Below are 23,457 nucleotides of genomic sequence, written 5' to 3'. Positions count from 1 at the left end.
TTTTTTTTCTGAAACTAGTGTGTTTGATGTTTGCTGCATGCTGTAGATGCGCTCGAATATGCAACAATTTCAATGGAGTCAGTAATATAAGTATAAATTATTGTTTCGATTTTGTAATGTGAGGTGCAGGAAAATAACGCGTGTGTGAATTGCAAAATCTGGTTTTCTTCCTGCTGTATTTATTTTTCGATCTTCATCCCCTGTAAATCGTTACGTGAGCGTGTAGATGATCTGTTTGGATGACGTTATGCGGTGAATGGTTGTAGAAAAGTGCGACACGTCGGTGCAAGTGCTGCAATGTTGTTGCGATAGCTATTAGCCGCAGGAAGGAGCACATCAACAATTATTGATATGTCATAAATTAGTCTCAAACAAGTTCATCACTTATTTTTTGAGAACACAAATATAACGGACTTTTCATATGTTTCTCAATTTTTTTTTTCTGTGTTGAAAATTTGAATATTTAGGCTATGGAAGGCATCCAACCGAGATAGGGTTTGCAATATTCCCGAGAATAGATTTCCCGGGAAACGGGAATGAAAAATCTCATTTCCCGGGAATTCCCGGGAACCGAGAAAGGAAAAAATCCTCAGCAAAAATGAGATTTCAAATAGAGTTCAATAGTAAAAAGTTTCAAACAATCGTTTACAATTTAATTATCAATTGAAGAACAAAATATATTCAAGTTCACTCCAGAAATTCACGAACAATCGTCTATCAATCGCCTCAGTCGTGACAATTTTTCGTTAGGCCCAAATAATGTAGTTTCCTTCTGTAAAACTTTGCTTAAGATCGCTGAATCACCGCTGGTGTCTGATTTCTAAAATACTTCTAAATCACCGATTCCAGCTCTTGCAACATTTCATTAGAAACTGAAGAGTCCAATACTTTTAGTTTGTTGAAGATAAAGCTAAGTGTTTGGCAGCCAGATTTTAGAGCATTTGAATGCCTTCGTAATTAATGTTAAATCGCGGCCACGACCCAGTTACACTGACTGAGTTTTATTAATTTATTTATTTCTGGTCGCATTGATTTACGGGTTTCAATTTTTTTATCAATTTACAGGTTTCAAAATTTTTTGTCAATGAACAAAGAAAAAATCAAGCAACTATCCGCTAAGTAGTAAACTCATTAGCAAAAAAAGACATGAGACGAAGAAAATATTTCTTAATTTATCGTTTACTGAATAAGGCAGCATATACTTTTGACAAATAAATTAAGCAAATAATTTGATATTACACGGCAAGCAAATATTGATCGTCGTATAATGCACACTATAAAGCTGCTCTACACTTCTACGACGTAAGTTTCGTGTTTTGATACGATATTTAGTTTTATTGGAATATTGTTTGGAAAATTTTCCGAGGATCCGGGAATCCCGGGAAAAGGCAATTCCCGGGAAATCGTTCCCGGGATTGCAAACCTTAAACCGAGATCTTCTTTATATGCCCCAATACTTTTTATTGCATTTGATAATTCATTTTTATTAGTCACACATTATATTTACATGATCATATCACTTATCAAAGTGTATCTTGATCAAAATGATGCGCGATGTTGGTTTTGTTGTTGAAGCGTGTAATCGGCATTTGAAAACCTAACCTTCACTGGATAGATGCTTGCGAGATCCACAAGACAAACACAAAACAAAACTACTATTTTTTTTTCATCACTAGTCTCGTAATGCCATTGTGCAGTTTACGAATTTACAGAATTACAGTTCTTACAACAAAAATTCAGACTAATAGCTTTTCAGAAAACTTGAAACGCTGAAAATTAAACAAACACGTGCTCACCGCATCTGACAGATGCCTGACTTTCTTTTTCTACGAATAAAGAAGATAGGAGGAAAAGAGATCCACGATTGGCGTGTCCCACTGACAGATGCTATGTTATGTGTATGAAAAGCGGGTTAAACACTGCTATGTCTGCCGTTGACTGGAGAATGCTATTCTACGGTATCCTAAACGCACACGTTCCGCGTGAACGGTGTAGACGACTTCCTTATCGGAATCCATGGTGGACAGCGGAACTGAAACACCTCCGTAATGTTGTTCGAAAATACCGAAAGCGTTATTTTTGTGCACGAACAGCCGAAAACCTTGAAAGCCCTCGTGCAATTGAGCCCCATTACAGCGAATGTCAAACTGTGACGTTTCGTAAATACATTGCTCGTATGGAAACGACTGCTAAACAAAATCCCTCTACGTTTTGGGCATTCATACGCAACAGCAATCGCACCAATCGCCTTCCTACTGAGATGACCCTGGACGGACAACTGCAAAATCACCTGTTGGTTCAGCAAATCTGTTCGCCAACTTTTTTGAATCCGTGCATAGCACAAACTCACCAACATTTTCACCTGATAGTCTCAGAAACTGCCCAACTTTCAACCTCAATCTTCCGCTCGTTGAAATATCCCAGTATGATGTGTGGTCTGCCTTTAAAAAGCTAGACGTTTCTAAGGGACCGGGAATTGATAATCTACCGCCATTGTTCCTGGAAGAGTGCGCTGATTCTCTGGAAATTCCGGTAGAAATTATTTTCAACAACTCACTACGTCAAAGTACATTTCCCAGTTTATGGAAAACCGCTTCAATTTGCCCGATTTACAAAGCTGATTCTAGCCACGCAGTAGAGAATTATCGTGGTATTTCAATTTTGTGCTGCCTGGCGAAAGTCTTTGAAGGATTAGTCCACTACGTACTCTACGCTGCTTCTCTACCATTGATATCAGTCTTAACACGGATTTGTGAAGAAACGGTCAACAACTACGAATCTCATGTTGTTTACCAGTTTCCTTTCAAATGAAATCGAGAACAGACAACAGATCGACACCATATATTTCGACTTCGCAAAGGCGTTTGACAAAGTGCCACATAATATTGCTATAGCTAAACTCAATCACTTGGGTTTTCCATGCTGGATTACGGATTGGCTGCGCTCCTATTTGACAGAGCGAAATGCTTCCGTTGACGTCAACGGCTTGCATTCTCGCATCCTCTTCATCGCATCTGGCGTTCCACAAGGTAGTGTCCTAGGTCCGCTTGTATTTATATTGTTCATCAACGATCTGTGCTCTCGTTTGAAATGTTATAAATTGCTGTACGCTGACGATTTCAAAATTTATCGCATTGTGAAGACTCACCTCGATTACTCGACTATAGACGAATGTAAATGAGCTACAACGTTGGTGCCTCGAAAACGGGATGTAATGAAACATCGAAAAATGGTAATCCATAACATTTTCCCGTCGGTAAACTAGAATCGAACTCGATTACTCTATTGGAGTAAAGACCTTGCAACGCGTTGCTTCTATCCGAGATCTTGGAGTCGTCGTTGATAGTAAACTCAAGCTCGACGAGCACATCTCTATCACAACCGCTAAAGCGTTCGCAACACTAGGATTTATTCGACGTAGCACCAAAGACTACAACGACATCTATGCTCTCAAGGCGCTGTTTTGCTCGCTGGTTCGGAGCATTTTGGAATATGCGGTATGCGTGTAGTCGCCAGTTCATACAACGCAAATTATTCGAGAGTCCAGCGTTGCTTTATTCGATTCGCCCTTCGCCACTTGTCTTGGTTAGACCCAGCTAACCTGCCCCGTTATGAAAGCCGCTGTAAAGTTATCGCTTTGGAGACGCTTAATTCCAGACGTACTAATTTGCAGAGGATTTTTGCGTTTGATCTGATTCAGAGGAATCTTGATAGTCCTTCATTGTTATGTAATGTATCCTTTTATGTTCCTACTCGACGATTGCGTGAGCGTGACTTATTGTTTATTAGACGTCATGGAACTTCCTATGGTTTCAATAATCCTCTGGACAGATGTTTGCGTTCGTTTAACAGTGTCACTAGTATATTCGATTTTAATATTTTTAAATGTATTTTTAAGAATAGAATTAGAGCCTTAGAATGATTTACAGTCTGTGGAACCTTTGTTATAACACATTCGAGACGCTGACAAATAAATAAATAAAAGTGGCGATGTTATGCTATCTCGTTTACACACACGTTGAGATGTCAGCTCTTGAAACATGGCACGATGCCAGCCACCTGGAAAGGACTTACAAACGAACAACAATTGAAAATCGCATAAATTTATCAAAAACATTCCTGCTCTGTGCAAAATGTGTATCACCTATAATGACCATTTTATGGTCGACCATGTGAAACCACAATTCGAGGTGTTATTACCGAATTTCGCACCAAATTTACCTGGACAATAAAGCATTGAAAAAACTACAGTGTGATGTGGTTTATGTGCGGGTGGAATCATTGCTCCGTTTTACTTCAAAAACTACCTTGTATCGTTGATATGTGTGGCCAACCAAACACTACTAAGGCCTTGCAAGAAAACATAACACGTGTTATTGGGTAAATTAAACCGAAATGCTGGAAAAGCGGTGTAAAATTGGACAACTATTTGAATACACTATTTAAGTAATTTTCAAATATTTCCTTTGGAACCAATTTATCAATTCCAATAGAGATTCCAAATACATAATGCATTTTTAAATGTTTAACTTTATTCTTAAAAAAGGCTTTTCAATCAAATCATATATATATATATTTATATATATATATATATATATATATATATATATATATATATATATATATATATATATATATATATATATATATATATATATATATATATATATATATATATATATATATATATATATAACCAAAGCCGGATTCAGGGGGGGTGACCCCCATTGCCCTCAGATATTGGGGGCCCCCACAAAAGTTCACTTCCATAAATTCCGTGACACTTTAAAAAAAACCGGAATTTAGTCAAAACTAACAAAATCCTTCTAAACCCTTGCTTTAACTTTCATTTTTGCATTACATGTTCCTTAATTGAAATTTTGACAACTGAAAAGGGGCCTCGACATATTACTCGCCGCTCGGCCCCCGCAATCCTTAATCTGTATATGATATACGCATTTTTAATGTCCATAATCTATATTGGACTTCATTTCTTTTTTGCAGCATCATATTGTTTACCGAGACCTGTCGTGGCTAATGCTTTATTCTTGATAACATTTAAGAGAAATGTTAATATAATTGTTATTGTGAAACTGCGGACAAAGTCATTAGTTGGTGACGGTAAATGAAGGGCCAACTTAACGTAATTCTAAATTTCTCATGCAAATCTGCAGAATGAAGTCTGGAAAAGTTCTAAAACTTTCCCAACATATTTTTTGTCAAACAACGAAAATTGTATTTGTGTGCTTACCGTTTTGTAACTGCTAAAAGGTTTTGTGTATATTATAATGATTATGCCCTGTATAATAATTAATTATTAAAAACTTGGTGCCGAACTTGGAACATTTGAGAAAGGTCCGTTACCGGCCTTCCGGCGAAGCTTTCTTATGTTGCCAGAACAAGAGTGTTGTACGACTTTTCGAATGCATCTTTCGACTCCACCGATCAACTGCATAGTTCGTTGATCTCCAGTTATTTTTGCACCGAAAGAACTAAAAATCTCAAAGATATATTTGATTGGACGACACTAAGGTAGATTCATTGGGTTGCAGATTTGGGGTACAAATGGAGTCGATTGGTTGTTCAATAACGTTTGTGTTTTTTGACGTAATGTAAAACACATAATTTTAATCGGTATGGTGTTTTGGAAGAGATGGAATCATAATTTTATTCAAACATTCGTCCTGGTATACACTCTGATTGATAGTTGAGCCACTAGGCTTAACTCTCTAGTGCCATTTGGCGGGCTTCAGTCAAACCCCTAAAAAGCTTCAATAAATACTTTGAAAGTGTTTATAATGCTTCATAGTGATTTTACCGAAGCCCGTCTAGAAAATAACTTGGGCACTAGAGGGTTAAACCATGATTTAAACAAAAATGAAAAAATCTTCTTGTGTTCACAACTCTGGCCGGTCTTTCATTACCTTCCTGGCGTGTTATTGTTGAGGTTTGCAGGAAATTATACACAGTTGAAACCGGAAAATTATCGCTTTCAAAATGGTTTACCGTGAACTTTTTGTCAAAACTGTTGTGCTGTTCGAAGCGAACTGTACAATGCACTTGCGGAATGCTCCTTGTTACGATGCCATTTTGAACAGAACTGAACAGGCATAAAACAAAACAAAAAGTACTGGCATAAAGAGGAGAGAGAGAGACAGAGAAATTACATATACATGCTCTCTCCTCTCTCTGAGCGTGTTTGTTGTGTAGTAAAATAGCCTCTAAAAATTCCAAATTTTCATTTGTCACCCGTTATTCCAACCAATTCCAGTGCAATAGTTTACACACAGTTCCTAAATTTATTCATTGAAACTCGATCTTTCGATCAACATTCATAATACAAAATCAACAGCGAGGGGTTGTGTAACAGTTTTTAAAATTGAAAAAAAGCACTCAAAGTTTACTAGTTTATAAAAAAATAATCTGGGAGCAAAACGTTTTTATTATTCTGTGTTAATTTACTCTGTATACAACATATACTAAATGGTGAACGTGTTACTAGGAAAAAAGGCTATCTCACCCAGATAAACAATATTACTAAAACATACGGGTAAAAAAATAAGAAAAGAATGGCCGAAAAACATGCGAAAAGCAAAACTTACAGATTTCTGACGCTACCACATTCGTGAATGCGCGGTAGATTTCAATCTGGTTTCAAACATCGCAAACGAAACAGTAATCTCAAAAGATTATCGAAAGTAACGATCAGTGGCTCAATCGAACGGATAACTCAAATGACTCTCCAATCTCACGACTGAATGCTACATCTCTCGGCCATAAACATTCCGAAAGGGTTGTTTAGCCTATGCGTAGCCTCTGGATCATAACGGTTCCGTGTCATAATTCGAATTTGGTCTTGACGCCTCTCGGCGTTCAGATGAATCCGGCTCCAGATGTGCCGTGACTGTTTCGGACGCACATCTCCAAGCCAAGGGGGGCACTCAGGCTGTGTGCTGATGAAACGGAAACCTGTCGTTGTTTATGGCCGTGAAAAGCCCATGAATACTCACCTTGCAACTTCTTCTCGGTTTCCCAAAACTTTTGCAGCTCGGTAAAATACTTGTCCAGTATGAACACCTTCGAGAGGCCCAGGGTGGCCATTTTTGGAGTGATCTAATTTATGAACGCTCAATTGTCATACACTGTTGCGTGCACACAAAACCGAAGGAGTTGCCGAAATGCCTTGCATACGCCTAAATACACAGGACCACAACAACAACAACAACGAAATATTGCGGGTGGGGAGGAGGCTAAGGTAGTAGCAAATTTTAAACTTGGCGCTCTCCACAAATGACCAATTAAACAGTTTACAAAAAGGAGAGTATAAATTTTAATCAACTTTTTTATCGCCTGTTTTACTTATTTTGTTTTGTTTCATAGCGTTGGGTTTCTTTTTCTTTTTTCGAGACACTTTACACTGGTTGTAATTATCGGTTAGTCGATTCCTCGTTCGGTTATGGCTCTTATGTTGCTTTTGGGCTCTGCTTTAAAGTATGTGAATTCATACCACTTCCACACCTTCTCATCTTTAGATTATTCTTCTGTTGGCTGTTTTTCTTCGTCACGAATACTTCGGGTTTCTTCAACTCTCTCTCCCTTGGTAAATTCACTTGTATAGGTGTGTTGTTTTGTTATAGCCTGTTGAAACTACTTCTTGCCGTTGCTCATTCTTCTTCAGACCTTGCGCGAGATCCACCACGGTTCCTTATTTATTTTCTTTTTTTTCTGCTGGAGCCTATGATTTATACTTCTGCTAGAAACCCTCAAACGATATTTTTCTTCCTGAGCTGTTCCCTTATTCGCCTTTCGCGTTGATAGTTTCCTACAGTACACTGTCAAGCCTTATCTCGAGGAGCAAGACGATCGCGAAACTAGGTAATCCAATCTTTGCCAATCGATCACCGCGAAACATGCTCATTCTTCGACCTATGCCATCGAAAGTATGGGCGAAATCTTTATTTTCCTCATGAAACAACGTTCAATTAGCGTTGCCAATCACAACCATTCTACCTAATTGCACCAATCTTCCAACCCCCTCGCTGTGCACTCACAATTATGAACCCGACGGTTGGTCCATTCATGAAATAATAATATTGTAACAAAGAGCACTATATACACTTCTTGTTCGGCCGAAAACTTTCTCAAAACTGAAGCCAAGAAAGCGCAGATCATGCCTCGGAACCAGTCCTGGCGGCGGAGATCTTGCACACGAAAGCAACCACAAAAGGCAAAGAACTTAGCCACAACCACTACCTCGTGAGAAACATGGATGATTGCACGAACACCAATCAGCCAGGGCTCAGGTGCCAAAAGAAGTGAGCGATCGGTGCACAAGTAAAAGCTTTGCCGTCGGACGGAGGTCAGCCCGCGGAGGATAGAATGAAAGTAGGAATGTAAATAAACATGGCCCTACCAAAGCTTCCAGTAACGTGATTGCGCTATCACTCAGCAGTGCGAAGGATACGACATTGCGTGGGTTGCAAAGAACATGCAGAACTAGTAATGTCGTGCTCGTGTCAAATTAGATCAAAGTAAAAATGCAGTGGTGTAAAATTTATACTAATCCATGCAAAGTTTGATAGTGTTAAAGTGATGACATGGAGAGTAAAAGAAATAAACATTTCGATGGTAAACTAATACCTACTGTATCTGAGCGAGAAAAACGAAAAGTAATGATTTATTCATGCTTTTTATCCCTGCATCTTCACAATCACATACAGTTCTTTAATTCGGACCTCTCTTTTCCTGCTTAATTCCGTACAGTATCAACTTGCAAAGCACCACACAAACACAAGCGTACAGGCGAGAACAAAATCCGAAGGCACTGGCCGCTTTATACTATACTTTTGGAGCTTTCCACTGCACTTGTGGTCCGTGCGTCGTGGATAAAATTTTTCTTGCCTCGCCAAGTTTGCGTAATAATGATTCAAACGTTATAGCTGTAGCATAATTTCAGCAACAACAATAATAGCAGTCAGCTTGGTTGGGCGGATAGATTGCCGTGCTTCGATAGGGATTAGTGAGCACGTTTTAAATGTACTGTGAGCAATAAACATCCAGGTTACACCAAGTGGCACAACCCTAGATAATGAGACACAGTGATTAGAGCTATTCTTTTATGCGTATCATAACAATTCGTGTATAAACCAAAGTCCTTATTTTGCGAGCATTATGTAAGTTTATTGAAAAACTACCGAAGTAAGCGGGCAAACATTGAAACTTTACCATAAACCGGCTCCATCGAGTCCCTAACACACTCACACTGCAGATTATTTGCTTAGGCTTATCTTATGTTGCATGAAAGCACAGCAAAAGAGCTTTACCAACGAATTGCGCCATTTCCTGAACATACACAGTGGAGATGGAAAAAGACTTCAATAATGTTGCAGCAAGGAACTCGATCATGGCAGTGAGCATGCAGAGTAGATAAATGTCAAATATTTATAACAACGTCGTTGACTTGTAACTTAGTACGTTCAACAAAAAATTTATTTTTCCTGCTTGAAAAATAATCGGTTATCATGGTCTTTATATAAAAGATAAAAAAATTCATTAGCTTCTATATATACTAATGGATTGCCTACGAGATTTTTGACAGTTCTTATAATCAGAAAGTTAAATACTATTTTTTATGTATGCCATAATTGTAAATGTGTTTTTAAGCTTTCTCGACTCGACTAAGAATTTTAACGGTTTTTATGCGCCAAACTAACTAAAAAGTATAAAATGTATCTTTATGTTTTGCACTCCACTAAAACACAAGTAACTTATTTTGTTTATTTTATTTTCTTCTATTTTATTTTATTTTATTTTATTGCATCTATACCTGTCTGTTTTTCAAATATTTTGAAACTGTAGTTCTTTCTTATACGAATGAGCAGGTCGGAAGCTTCAAAGCCAAAAGCTCTATTGTGCTTTTGAGCCAACAAGTTTTCTACAAAACTTTTTTCAACTAAAAGCTTCAATCTTGCCCAGCCGATGAATTATTTCAAATTCATTTCCCGTCTTCATCAACTACTCGAAAAATATCTCTTGAGGCACCCGAAATCTGCAAACGGGTCTTTGTTGTTATTTTGGTATTACTTATACATTTTGAAGTACTAAATCCAGCTTAAGAAATAATAATGCAGTTCATTGTAAATTATAGGTCTTCAGGTTAGATGCCTATTGATGTTTTGTCGAAAAATAAATACAATAGAAGGGAAGGAGATAAATTTATTCTACACTCATTAATTAAAACGTGATTCGCAATACATAATCCTCGAGAGTGAGCGAATGCCTAATACCCTTGCACTTGAAGCTATACTTTTCTGAAAGCATACATATCAGGGTGGTTCAACGTAATCTCTTTCGTAATCGTCTTTCCAGAACCAAGTTCTATTGGTTATATTTGGGGCCTCAAACAAATCAAAACTTACCGAGAATGTTTATTGCTTTTGTCTCCGTTTGACACATTGTATTTAAATTTGTATGTAAAACGCTACTTTTTTGTATATTTCTTCCTAGATGGCTCAGTAATGCATTATAAATGCACTATTTTAAGTAAAAGTATAGTATTTTAGATGCTTGACAACTTCGCCGAAGATTAGATGAAGAAAAACAAAACTTCGCCGAAGATACTAAAAAGCTAAAATGTCCTTGAAAAGAAAAGTCTTTCTGTTTCTATTTATTATAAACGCACTTTGCAACCAAATTTTAGTGTACAGGACAATTACGGGACTAGCGCAGCAATCCTGCTGACACTAATATTCATTTTATTTTTTATTTATATTTTGCATTTCCAAACTTAAGGTGTATAGGGAAATTACAAAGTAAAATTTTCGACCAGTCGACTCAACCGAGAAGTAAAATTGAAATTACCCTCAGTTTCTGCAAGCTCTTGCAGACAATTTTCGTTATCATATCATTATGAACTGTTGAAATGATTTCGTTTTTTTTATAAAAGATAGATTATTAATTTTCAGAAATGGTAGAGTAGTGAGGGGCAAAAGTACGCACGGGGTAAAAGTACACATTGGCCTTTTCGAAGCATACGAGCAAAATAAACTGGCAACATTGTATGAATTTGCAGTATTATAACGTCAGTTAATCACACATGTAAACACATAAGATTCCGTTTAAATGGGGCGAAGCTATGAGGAACGTTGTGTTGTGAGCTATTTTGATCTAATTTTCTTAGTTTTGGGAACTATGATTGACCTATTTGGAATTTACAGAAACTCGAAAACAACAACGAAAACAGCCCAAAAAACTTTTGTATATTTGTGGTTTGTAGGGTGAATTTGTTTTGCCGAAAATATTTTGATGTTTGTCATAAAACTCAAACCAGTTGGAAAACGCATTGTGGGGCAAAAGTACGCATAAACCGCGGGGCAAAAGTACGCACTAAGTGTCATTAACTGTATTGAAAAAATGTATTTAATAACGATGTTTTTGTACAGAAAATACTCAAAAATAACTAGTGATATGCGGATGTGCTCCGAAACTGAGTAATATTATATTATATATTAACATCATGGTTTCATGATTTTTTAATGGAATCCTACAACTATTTTAATAGTTTTGTTGATATGTGTGTGTGTTTACAATTCATCTCCCACTGATCGGCAGTGCTTTTATGGAAAAACCCATCTGCATAGAGCAAAATCATTTCAAATCACCTGGAAATACGCGAAAATTTAATCGACCATTTTTGATTTGAATGAAAGTTTGCACACGTATTTGGCTTAGCAAACTGAGCATTTTTGACAGGTGGATAGATTTTTTACACCCATGAGTTACATTCTAAAAGGGCGTATGCCTTTTGGCATAGGTTTTATTCGAAGCATTGTGGGCCAGAAACCGTTGGTTGTATAGAAAAACTGTCTGAGAATGAGTTGTAGGGAATTGAAAATGCACCATAAAAAATATACACTGTACAAAAAAAATTTTTTTTTGACAAAAAAATTAAAAATAAACATTAAATTTCAATTTAAAAAAAAAGAGTTGAAATTTTTTTTATTTTTAAAAAAAAAAACTTGACGTTAATACGCAACTTTTTAAAAAAAGTCCAGGATGGAGAAATGAAAAATAATTTTTTTATGGTAGATTAATTTTTTCATGAAAATCCTAATTCAAAAATTTTTCAAAATATTTGTATTCTGATGATTTTAAAAGATGCAGAGTCATTTTGAATCAAAAAGCTCTTGGTAATAAACATTCTAAAGGCATTGGTTTTCGAGTTATTTCTAATTTAAGCTCGAAAAATTATAATTATTTAGGAAAATACACGTTTTTCTTAATTTGTCCATGGTTCTCCAGCAAAAACCATACGTTCATTGGAATGCTTGATCAAAAATATTCAATATATAGAATAGGTGTACAAAATTTTGTTACATTCCATAAGCAATATCAGTCATTGTAAATTTCCATCTCACAGTTGTTAGCTCACTGTTATCAGGCTTTTAGTCATTATTTCAAGTAATACCATAGCTAGAAAACATACTTTATGTAAACGATGCAAGTATTTTTGTGTATACTGATACAATTTTGTCGTGAATGTGAATTCCGCACACTGTACCGTTCATTATAGCTTGGCACAATCCAGTGGCGTAGCTACGGTTTGGTGGGCCTGGTGCGGTAACAAAAACGTGGGCCCCCAATTAAAATGACTGGGCAGTTTTTTCTTTCATAAAAGGAATTGAGACAAACAAAAAACTTAGATTTTTCTACTTATTTATTCCGCTGTCCGCAAAACCAATAATTAGGCATTTAGATACTCACTTTCCGAGCCGTTTGGTTGGCAAAATCGGAAATTACAGATTCAAAATTAATGGAATCAGTGATTTTACGTTCGATTGATAAAATGGCAAGGTTTGTAATAGTTTTTTATAGTTTTGTTGATATGCTTTCAAAATGATCCTTTCGGAATAGATAGGGGCTTCTAGAAGCCAAAGAAACAATGGAAAATACAAGCCCAAATACCATTCAATGATTATTTTCGCAACTGTGATGATGTCCACAGATCGGACAATGGCCCAGACGCCATTTTAAATTTCAAGATGGCGACTTCCGGTTTCTAGAAAGCAACCTAATATGGTCGAATACCCTCCAATATGTGTATTTCCATAATCGAGATGATGTCCAGAGACTGGATAACGACCCCAGACACTATTTTTGATTCCAGAAGGGGACTCCCAGTTTTTTGAAAACAACAAAATGTGATCAAATACTAGGTAATATGAGTATTTTCGGAATCGGGATGATGCTCTGAAACCATTGAATGACCCCAGACGCTATTTTGGATCCCAAGATGTCGACTTCCGTTTTCTAGGAAACAACCCAGAATAGTCGAGTATCCCCCAATTTGTGTATATCTTAAAATCAAATGACGCCCTGAGACCGAAAATCGACTTCAGACGCCATTTTCAAATTCTAGATGGTGACTTCTGGTTCATCTGGTGTCGTATTCAGGTCTCTTGGCATCATACTCATATGCGATGATATTTGGTCAATTTTGGATGTTTCCCAGAAACCGGAAGTCACCAACTTGAATTTAAAAATCGCGTTTGGAGTTTATTTCTGGTGTCTGCGCATCATCCCGATCCCTGAAATACTCATATTGGTATTCGGCCATTTTGGGTTGTGTTCCGGAAACCGGAAGTCGCTTTTTTTTAATCTAATATGGCATCTGAAGTCGTTTTCGGGTCTCTGTGTATCTCCCCGGTTCCGAAAATAAATATTATTAATTTGTTTCTATGGCCTCTAGAAGCCCCAGTGGAATCTCTTCTGGAAGGTCCATTTTTAAGATATATCACCAAAACACCCAAACATATCCCCAGGAAACCGAATTTCCGGGAGTAAGAAAAATTTTTCGGGGCACCGCTTTAACACAGCTAAAAAGAATCAGTGCAAAACCAGCGAAAAACAGTATACTTTTTTAAGGATAGTGTAATAAATATACTGTTTATACAGTGCAAACTTTTGCCCCGTGAAATGCGTACTTTTGCCCCGCATGCTTGGTAAAAGTTCGCATCTGAGTATTTTTTCTAAAAAGTGAAATTCTCATGCTATAAACAAAATTCGTAAAACTCTGGTAATACATTTCGAAGGCGAAAGGTTCATGAATCGCTTGAAAATAAAAACAAATTTTATGCTAATTGTTTGCAATAGTTCTGTTGTAACAACTATTAAGTGCGTACTTTTGCCCCTCACTACTCCACTTGGATGGGTCTGGTCACGTGCCGACCAAATAACAGACTAAAACCCCATAATTTTCGCATTTAGCCAAAAGTTATCGATATCAATACTACCAAACCAAACCAAACACACAGTTATATGCCTAGAAGAGCCACAGAACGAAGAACAAAACTATTTGTGAGTTGACAATGTCTGAAAACGGAAAACTGTATAACATATTTAACTGTATAACCAATATTAAAAATAATATAGTTTCCCTAAGGAAGTTACCAACAGGTGCGAAACGTAGGACAAAATCAAATAATTTGTTCCAAAATTGCAAGATCACTTGGCCGAAATCTCCAGGTGTCAACAATATGGCTGATTCCCAATCAAAAAAAAAAAAAAATGCTGAAGAAGTTGTTCGCAAGACAAGACCGCAAGTGTAACGTAGAATTACAGCAGCTAATCTTATACTACTCAGTCTGCTGTTATGCTCTGCAAGTCTCCAGGGAGAATCAACTGTCCTCTTGCTGCACTAATCGGTTATTCAATGGAGTCTAAATTTCTGCATGCTTGTTTTATATTACTTACTACTGAGAGTTAAACTTCCGGCCATTGTGGACTAAGGCGAATAAAACAACAATAACTACAAATCGCTTCGATACACTTTAGTGTTGGCTGGGCTGGGGAAGAAGTTTCCGTTTCAGCTCTGATTGGTCGAAACATGCGTTCAACAAGGCTCCACATTTTTCAATAGTACAGTTGTGTACAAATGTTTGATTTTTTGCCAAATAATCGTCATTCGCGGGAAGTGTTACTTTTCTACTGATACGATTAAGCTAAGCACTGCGCGACAAAATGGCCACAGAGACTCGAAAAAGTGATTCTATTGCATGACAAGTCATCAAAACTTATATAGAAATGCTCAAAGTTCTACCTCATTTGGTATATTCCTTAGATATTGCGCCGTCCAATTATTATTTGTTCCGTTCGATGATACAAGGCTCTGATCATATCAAGAAGAACAATTTTATCGCAACGGTATTCGAGCTCTTTCATAAAGATGGTACAAAGTTGTAGCTCCGACCATCCGGGTGTCAGGGTTTTACGACTTTTTGCTTGTGTTATATTAAAGTAACTTTTTACCTTTGTTATATTGAAGCAAAGAAAAAAACAGTGTTACAGTGATAACCACTTCTGAATAAAAAACACTGTTTCATTCACCGACTTCATCGTAGCAGCTGCTTTGGAAAACTATCAATGGCGAAAACTAACTGAAGGATTTGAATAAAACAAAATGTTGTTTCCTCAAAATCTTGAATGTTCTTCCTCAGCACAGCACATATCCTGCTCACACGTGCGTTATTACACCGACAAAAATCAATGACCTCAAGTTTGAACTGCTTCCTTTCGCACCTTGTCCACAAGAAAAAAAAACAAGATTCGGTACTAAGAGATTTGACAACAATTGAGAAGTGAAATCTGTAGTTGATGACTATTTTGAGCTTTTGTGGCTTTTTATTATGAACATGGTATATAGCAGTATCGATTTTTCTTGGCCGTTTATGTACAAACGTTCATTACATGTTAAATTGGATTCGCAAATACACTTCAATGCTTAACATATCTTTTCCAAGCATGTCAGCATCAGAATGAACTGTTTGTTAGTTACGAAAAATGCATGCTGCAGATAAGTCTATCTAAGTACCAATCCAAATGCAAATTCAGTGTACCATTCCGCGTCGAACACTCGACAGAAACGGACGTGCAAAGTGGTCGTTCTATTACAATCCGGTCCGTGTGTACGAATAGCCAAACAAAAGAGTGTATTATTCGCGCTAAAGGCCAACTAGATTGTGAGTTGTGTCGCTACGTTCTGTACCCGGCTCGCAACTTTGGCTGTATTGGTGCAAAATACCAGCTGCAGTTTTGATCTGTGCACAGTGAATAGATCTTTCTAATTCAAGGCCATCAGTTTACAGTCGAGTCGTGTCGCTGTGCTGAGTGACCTCACACCCGGCTCACTGCTGGTGGATGTATTGGTGCTGCTGTACTGGTGCTGCTGGCTACTTTGGGTGCAGCTTCGAACGATCGGACCACCACTGCTGGAAGGAAGAAGTAAATAGGTACGTGTTCTTGTCGGCGCTAGTGCGCTAGTGCGCTACATTTAGCGCGAAGGATATAGATCCCTCGCCTCCCGTGCCACCATCCCCGAACCCCCCTGACCCTGACCCTTCTGTTACCCCCTCCCCTGTTCATTCTCCAGTCCCCCCTCGCCCCAGGCTTTACCCGGACGGATCTCAACAGGGCAGCTATACTGTTTATTTCCGTCCAAAGGCAGGAGTGAATTCAAAGCGATTAAACATACTGCAAATTTCTAAAGACCTGACGAAGGGGTACAAGGCCGTGACCGAAATTTCCAAGGTCCGACCTAACAAGCTCCGTGTCGTGGTCAGTGATCTGGCACAGGCCAATGCTATCGCTTGCTCTGAGCTCTTCACACGCGAGTATCGCGTTTACATACCCGCACGTGACGTGGAGATCGACGGTGTCATAACCGATTCGAGTCTGTCTGTCGAGTGTATCCTAAAAAGCGCAACCGGTTGCTTCAAAAATACCGAAACTCAGGCGAAGATTTTGGATTGTAAGCAATTGCGGTCCATGTCTCTCGTCGGCGGTAAAAAAGTTTACACTCCGTCAGACTCGTTTCGCGTTACGTTTGCCGGATCTGCACTCCCTAGCCACGTCTCGATCGACCGGGTTCGTCTGCCTGTGCGATTGTATGTACCCCGTGTTATGAACTGCACCAATTGCAAGCAGTTAGGCCACACAGCCGCCTATTGCTGCAATAAGGCACGATGTAGCAAGTGTGGGGAGACTCTTGCGGAAGATTCTTGCAGTGTTAATGCTGAAAAATGTATTCACTGTGGGGAAAACCAGCATGAGCTCTCCACATGTCCGGTGTACATGCAGCGCAGAGATAAAATCAAGCGGTCACTTAAGGAGCGTTCAAAGCGTTCTTATGCTGAGATGCTGAAGAAGACCGTGACCACTTCTACTATAACATCGAACCCCTTTGATCTGTTGTCCTCTGATGAAACCGATTCTGACGATTCATCAGCGGGAACATCTTATGCCAATCCTGGGGAGTCTAGGAAGAGGAAAAATGTTTCTTCTCCTAAACTTCCCCGTAAAGGTCCCTAGATTTCCCAAAGTGTAATGTAAAGTACGAACAAACCAAACAGTGCAGCGGAAAAACCGAAGCAAACTCCTCCTGGGCTTACAAATTTAAAGTCCCAGAAGGAGTTCCCAGCACTGCCAGGAACATCTAAAACCCCAGTTGTTCCTTTTGCACATCCACTTGATGAAACAAACTCTGGATTAGTGAAATTTTCTGACATTGTGTACTGGATTTTTGAAAATTTCAATGTACCCGATCCAATTAAAATTTTTCTTACAGCATTCCTCCCAAGAGTTAGATCATTTTTGAAGCAGTTGACTGCCCAATGACCCCTCCTTGCAGCGATTGTATCCTTCGATGCCTAATTCAACTGCGTATATGAAGGATTCTATCTCTGTCTTACAGTGGAATTGTAGAAGTATTTTACCAAAAATTGATTCGTTTAAAGTTTTGATAAATAAAAACAAATGCGATGCATATCCCTTTGTGAAACTTGGCTTACTTCAAATATTGATATCAACTTCCATGATTTTAATATTATTCGCCTTGATCGAGACACCCCATATGGAGGAGTACTTTTAGGGATTAAAAAGTGCTATTCTTTTTATCGTATTAACTTCCCCTCGATTCCAGGCATCGAAGTTGTCGCATGTCAAATGACAATACAAGGTAAAGAGCTTTGTATTGCCTCAATATATATTCCTCCCAGAGCACAGGTTGGGCAACGGCAGCTCTTTGATTTAATAGAACTTCTTCCCTCGCCACGTTTGATTTCGGGAGACTTCAACTCTCATGGTGTGGCTTGGGGTTTCCCTTACAATGATAACCGCTCCTCTTTAATCTATAACCTTTGCGATGACTTCGACATGACTATTTTAAACAACGGTGAAATGACACGTATCCCGAAACCTCCAGCGCGCTCAAGCGCTTTGGATCTATCCTTATGTTCGACGTCGCTACGGTTGGATTGCACATGGAAGGTAGTCCTCGATCCTCACGGTAGCGACCATTTGCCTATTCTTATTTCAATAAAAACGGGTCAACTCGCATGCGACCAGTTGACATTCCGTATGACCTCACACGGAATGTCGATTGGAAGTTATACGAGGGAATGATTTCAAAAGCGGTCGATTCGATTCAACATCATCCACCACTTGAAGAATACAACCTCCTCGCGGGATTGATTCTCAACGCCACGTTGCAAGCCCAAACGAAGAAATATCCTGGCGTAACGATTAAAGAACGGCCTCCCACTCCGTGGTGGGACCAAGAGTGCTCCGATGTCTACACGCAAAGATCCGACGCGTTTTTGGCCTACCAGAAGGGAGGTATACCTGGCGACTATTTACGGTATTCGGAGCTTGATACCAAGCTTAAAAGTTTGGCTAAAGCAAAGAAACGCGGATATTGGCGTCGGTTCGTGAACGAGACGTCGAGGGAAACATCGATGAGCACTCTTTGGAACACAGCCTGAAGAATGCGGAATCGCGTAACGGTCAACGAAAGCGAGGAGTCTTCAAGTCGGTGGATATTTGATTTTGCCAGAAAAGTATGTCCGGACTCTGTTCCTGAGCAAAACATTGTTTGCGATGCGTCTCCGGGCCACGACGCGATAGAATCACCTTTTACGATGGCAGAATTTTCAGTTGCCCTCCTGTCCTGTAACAATAACGCGCCTGGGTTAGATAGAATCAAATTCAACTTGTTGAAGAATCAACCCGGCAATGCCAAGAGGCGCTTGTTGAACTTGTTCAATAAGTTCCTGGAGCAAAACATTGTACCGCAGGATTGGAGGCAAGTGAAGGTGATCGCCATCCAAAAACCAGGGAAACCAGCTTCTGATCACAACCCTTATAGGCCGATTGCAATGCTGTGCCAAAGGGACGAATGATTGTCTTGCGTTGCTTTCAACAGATATTCAGCTGGCGTATGCTCGCAAAGAACAAATGGCGTCTGCGTTCTTGGACATTAAGGGGGTTTTTGATTCCGTTTCTATTGACATTCTTTCGGGTAAACTTCACCGACAAGGATTTTCTCCAATTTTGAACAATTTTTTGCACAATTTGTTGTCCGAAAAGCACATGCATTTTACGCACGGCGATTTGGCAACTTTTCGCATTAGCTACATGGGTCTTCCCCAGGGCTCATGTTTAAGCCCCCTTCTTTACAACTTTTATGTAAATGACATCGACAAATGTCTGGCAAATTCATGCACGATAAGACAACTTGCAGACGACAGTGTAATCTCTGTTACAGGAGCCAAACCTGCCGATTTGCAAGGACCATTGCAAGATACCTTGGACAATTTGTCTGCTTGGGCTTTACAGCTAGGTATCGAATTCTCTCCGGAGAAGACTGAGATAGTAGTTTTTTCTAGGAAGCATGAACCTGCTCAGCTTCAAACACAATTAATGGGTAAAACGATTTCTCAGGTTTTGGTACACAAATATCTTGGTGTCTGGTTCGACTCTAAAGGCACCTGGGGTTGTCACGTGAGGTATCGGATGAAAAAATTTCAACAAAGAGTGAATTTTCTTCGTACAATAACCGGACAATGGTGGGGAGCCCACCCAGGAGACCTTATAAGGCTTTACCAAACAACGATACTGTCTGTTATTGAGTACGGGTGTTTCTGCTTCCGCTCCGCAGCAAACACACATTTGATCAAACTGGAGCGAATACAATATCGTTGTTTGCGTATCGCCTTGGGTTGCATGCAATCGACCCATACGATGAGTTTGGAGATCTTAGCTGGAGTACTACCATTGAAAAACCGCTTCTGGAGCCTGTCTTCTCGTATTCTAATCAAATGTGAGGTCTTGAACCGTCCCGTGATTGAAAATTTTGAAAGGTTAATCAAACTTAATTCTCAAACCCGTTTTATGACATTGTATTTCAATCACATGTCCCAAAATATTAACCCTTCTTCGAATATTCCAAATCGTGTCGACTTATCAAATACTTCTGATTCTACTGTGTTTTTCGATACATCCATGATAGAAGAAACTCGTGGAATCCCAGATCATTTACGCGTGCAGCAGATCCCTAAAAAATTTTCCAATAAATATCGAAACATCAACTGCGACAATATGTACTACACTGACGGATCACTTCTTGATGGGTCCACTGGCTTCGGTATCTTCAATAACAATTTAACCGTCTCCCATAAGCTCGATAATCCTGCTTCTGTTTACGTCGCAGAATTAGCTGCAATTCAGTACACCCTAGGGATTATCGAAAAAATGCCCACGGACCATTATTTCATCTTTACGGACAGTCTCAGTTCCATTGAGGCTCTCCGATCGATGAAAGATGTTAAGCACTCTCCGTATTTCCTGGGGAAAATACGGGAACATCTGTGTGCTTTATCCGAAAAATCTACTCAGATTACCTTAGCGTGGGTCCCTTCTCACTGCTCGATACCGGGTAATGAGAAAGCGGACTCTTTGGCTAAGGTGGGCGCAACAAACGGTGATATTTATGTAAGACCAATTGCCTTTAATGAATTTTTCGCATTTGTACGTCAGAATACGATCATCAGTTGGCAAAATTCTTGGACCAAGGGGGAACTGGGAAGGTGGTTACATTCCATAATCCCCAAGGTATCGACGAACCCGTGGTTCAAGGGGTTGGATGTAGGTCGGGATTTCATTTGCGTGATGTCCCGGCTTATGTCCAATCACTATAGATTTGACGCGCATCTCCGTCGTGTTGGGCTCGGGGAGAGTGGTATCTGTGCCTGTGGTGAAGGTTATCACGACATAGAGCACGTTGTTTGGTCATGCCCTGTACACCGTGACGCCAGGTCTAGATTAATATCTTCCCTGCAGGCCGAAGGTAGGCAGCCGGCTGTTCCTGTTCGTGATGTCTTGGCGAGCCGTGACCTATCCTACATGTCCCTTATATACGTTTTCCTGAAATCCATCCACGCCCCAGTTTAGTCCTATCCCCTTCCGCCTACATCCAACCAAACGACAAGAACACGTTAAGACCCCGGATCCGGAAACAGCAATCAGACCCGCACGATACTCTCAAGGCCCGATGGAAACAACCCAATATGCCAGTCCGTAATATCTTGGCCCAGCAGCGGAACAAATTTAATATGCTGCTTACCTATGGCAATGAAAACCATCAAACAGCAAACCTGTGCTTTTATTGCAAAATATTCTAGCTTTAAGTTAGATTTAGTTTCAGCTCGTAGTCGGCAGCGAGGATAAAAAATTTGCTTTTAGTTATTAAGATACTTTAGAAAGTAAGCTACCAGATATAATTGGCGCCGTTAAACATTGAATTGTATTTGTGCCGTGTCAAATAAACTATAGATGAAGAAAAAAAAAATGCAAATTCAGTGTACACCGGGGCAAGCTGAAATGCGGGATAAGATAAAACAAAAACCCTCATTTCGGCTCTTGGTGAGGTATTGCTATAATTATTTTTTCAATAGTAAGTATCACTAAGCGCATCTTTCGATAAAACCATGACATGACTATGCGTAAACTGGGCTTTTTTAACTTTCCGCTCTTCGTCAATTTAATGCAAACATTTTTACAAAAAGATTTAATTTGTTGTAGAGAGAGTATTCTTTCATAAATTTTTTACGCAAAACTGCTTGTCAAATGAACATTTTGTATTGATTAAGTGTAATTATTTTAAAGAAATACAGAAATACACGGTAAGTCCTTCTTTTGGCATGATTTTTCAGCATTTCAGACAGCTTACTCACATATGTTGTTTTTGCAAGGGCATCTCTTCATGAACTGATAGTTACAGGCTACAGCTACAGTTTTCTATTTCTATTTCTATTTATTTATTTCGTCAAACAAAAGTAGACTACATATGTTTATAACTAACTTACATGCTATATGTTATTTATACTAATTAAAGAAAGAAAAAGAATTTATACATAATTGAATAATTATTTCTTCACTTAATTCGGATTATTACAATAATTATTTTCTATCGATTTAAATTGCGCGTTGAATTGAAATATTGTTTTAATTTAGTTTTCTACATAGAGAAGTCAATTACTTCACAGTATTGGTTATACACTAACATAATTTGATTAATGGGCCCGTATTTAGCATAATTGTTTCGTTATTGATTTAAAGAAAACAAAGTCCGAGCTCGTAAATTTCTTTCACTCAGACAAACAGCCGGGCCTAGTAATGGCGCTGATGTTGCTATCAGAGTCGCCGTTTTCACAGATTTTTCTGTAAAATCACAGATTTTTTTCTTTTTTCATATCACAGAATCTGTGATTACAGATGACAGATATTTTTGAAAAATCACAGATTTTCACAAATTTTTGCCGGAAATAACAAAAAACCTAATCTTTCTACAGGTCAGACTATATTATCCGAACGTACGATTTTCCGGAGGCTCGATTAATCATTCGGAGAAAATGATTTGACTGTCCGGAGTCATTTTTTCTTAATTTTCGGACTCCGGCATTTGCTTTTTTATTGATTCCATCTAGAAATGCCAGTTTTTCGTGCTAAATCCTGCTTAGTTAACTCAATGCAACATGCTGAGAGCTGACCTGATTGAATCACCTCATTATTTGTATTTGTATTTGTATTTGTATTTGTATTTTGTATAATTCATCTGACAAATAAAGTCCTAATGAATAAAATTAGTATAATGTATCGCAGATCTAATCCTATTTACGAATCGTACAATTGTCTCATTAAAATCAAACTGCTCTTCCACAGCCGTAAACACTCGAATGCATGCCAAAATCGGCTCGTTTTGACCAAACAAAGTCCGGTGAAAGGTTGGCTGTAATAACGATGTATTCCGAAGAGTCCTATAAGGTACGCGAAAGTTCATCTTTTCAAGTAGTTTGGGGGCATCAATTGCACCGTACAAAACTTTCACCACGAACAAAATTTGTTGTAGTTTCCTTCGTTGTTCCAGTGTATCGAGAGCCAGTAGTCGGCATCTGTCAGGATAGGGTGACAAACTATCGGGATTCCTCCAAGGCAGATTTCGCAGTGCAAGACGAATGAACCACTTCTGGAAACGTTCGATTCTAAGGCTCCACGAAAGTTGATGCGGTTGCCACACGATTGACGCATTCTCTAAAATTGGGCGGACGAGAGCACAATACAATGACT

General features: G+C 38.8%; 1 protein-coding gene across 4 annotated transcripts in view; it reads right to left on the bottom strand.

Moving 5' to 3' along the window:
• LOC129730168 (myosin-I heavy chain) overlaps positions 1–23,457 on the bottom strand; it is a 233,401-nt gene that overhangs the window by 92,648 nt on the left and 117,296 nt on the right. For 2 of the 4 annotated variants that reach the window (XM_055689274.1, XM_055689275.1), the window contains exon 1: positions 7,011–8,133. The exons of the other annotated variants lie outside the window; for them this stretch is intronic. In XM_055689274.1, the coding sequence (XP_055545249.1) occupies positions 7,011–7,101 (91 nt within the window). In that variant the 5' untranslated portion in view covers positions 7,102–8,133. Of the gene's footprint in view, positions 1–7,010; positions 8,134–23,457 lie in introns of those variants that run through there. 4 annotated transcript variants of the gene reach the window in all.

This window comes from Wyeomyia smithii, chromosome 3 (assembly GCF_029784165.1).
Source record: "Wyeomyia smithii strain HCP4-BCI-WySm-NY-G18 chromosome 3, ASM2978416v1, whole genome shotgun sequence".
NCBI lineage: Eukaryota > Metazoa > Arthropoda > Insecta > Diptera > Culicidae > Wyeomyia > Wyeomyia smithii.
Note: the sequence above shows the minus strand (reverse complement) of the source record. Positions and strands in the feature narration are given on the sequence as shown.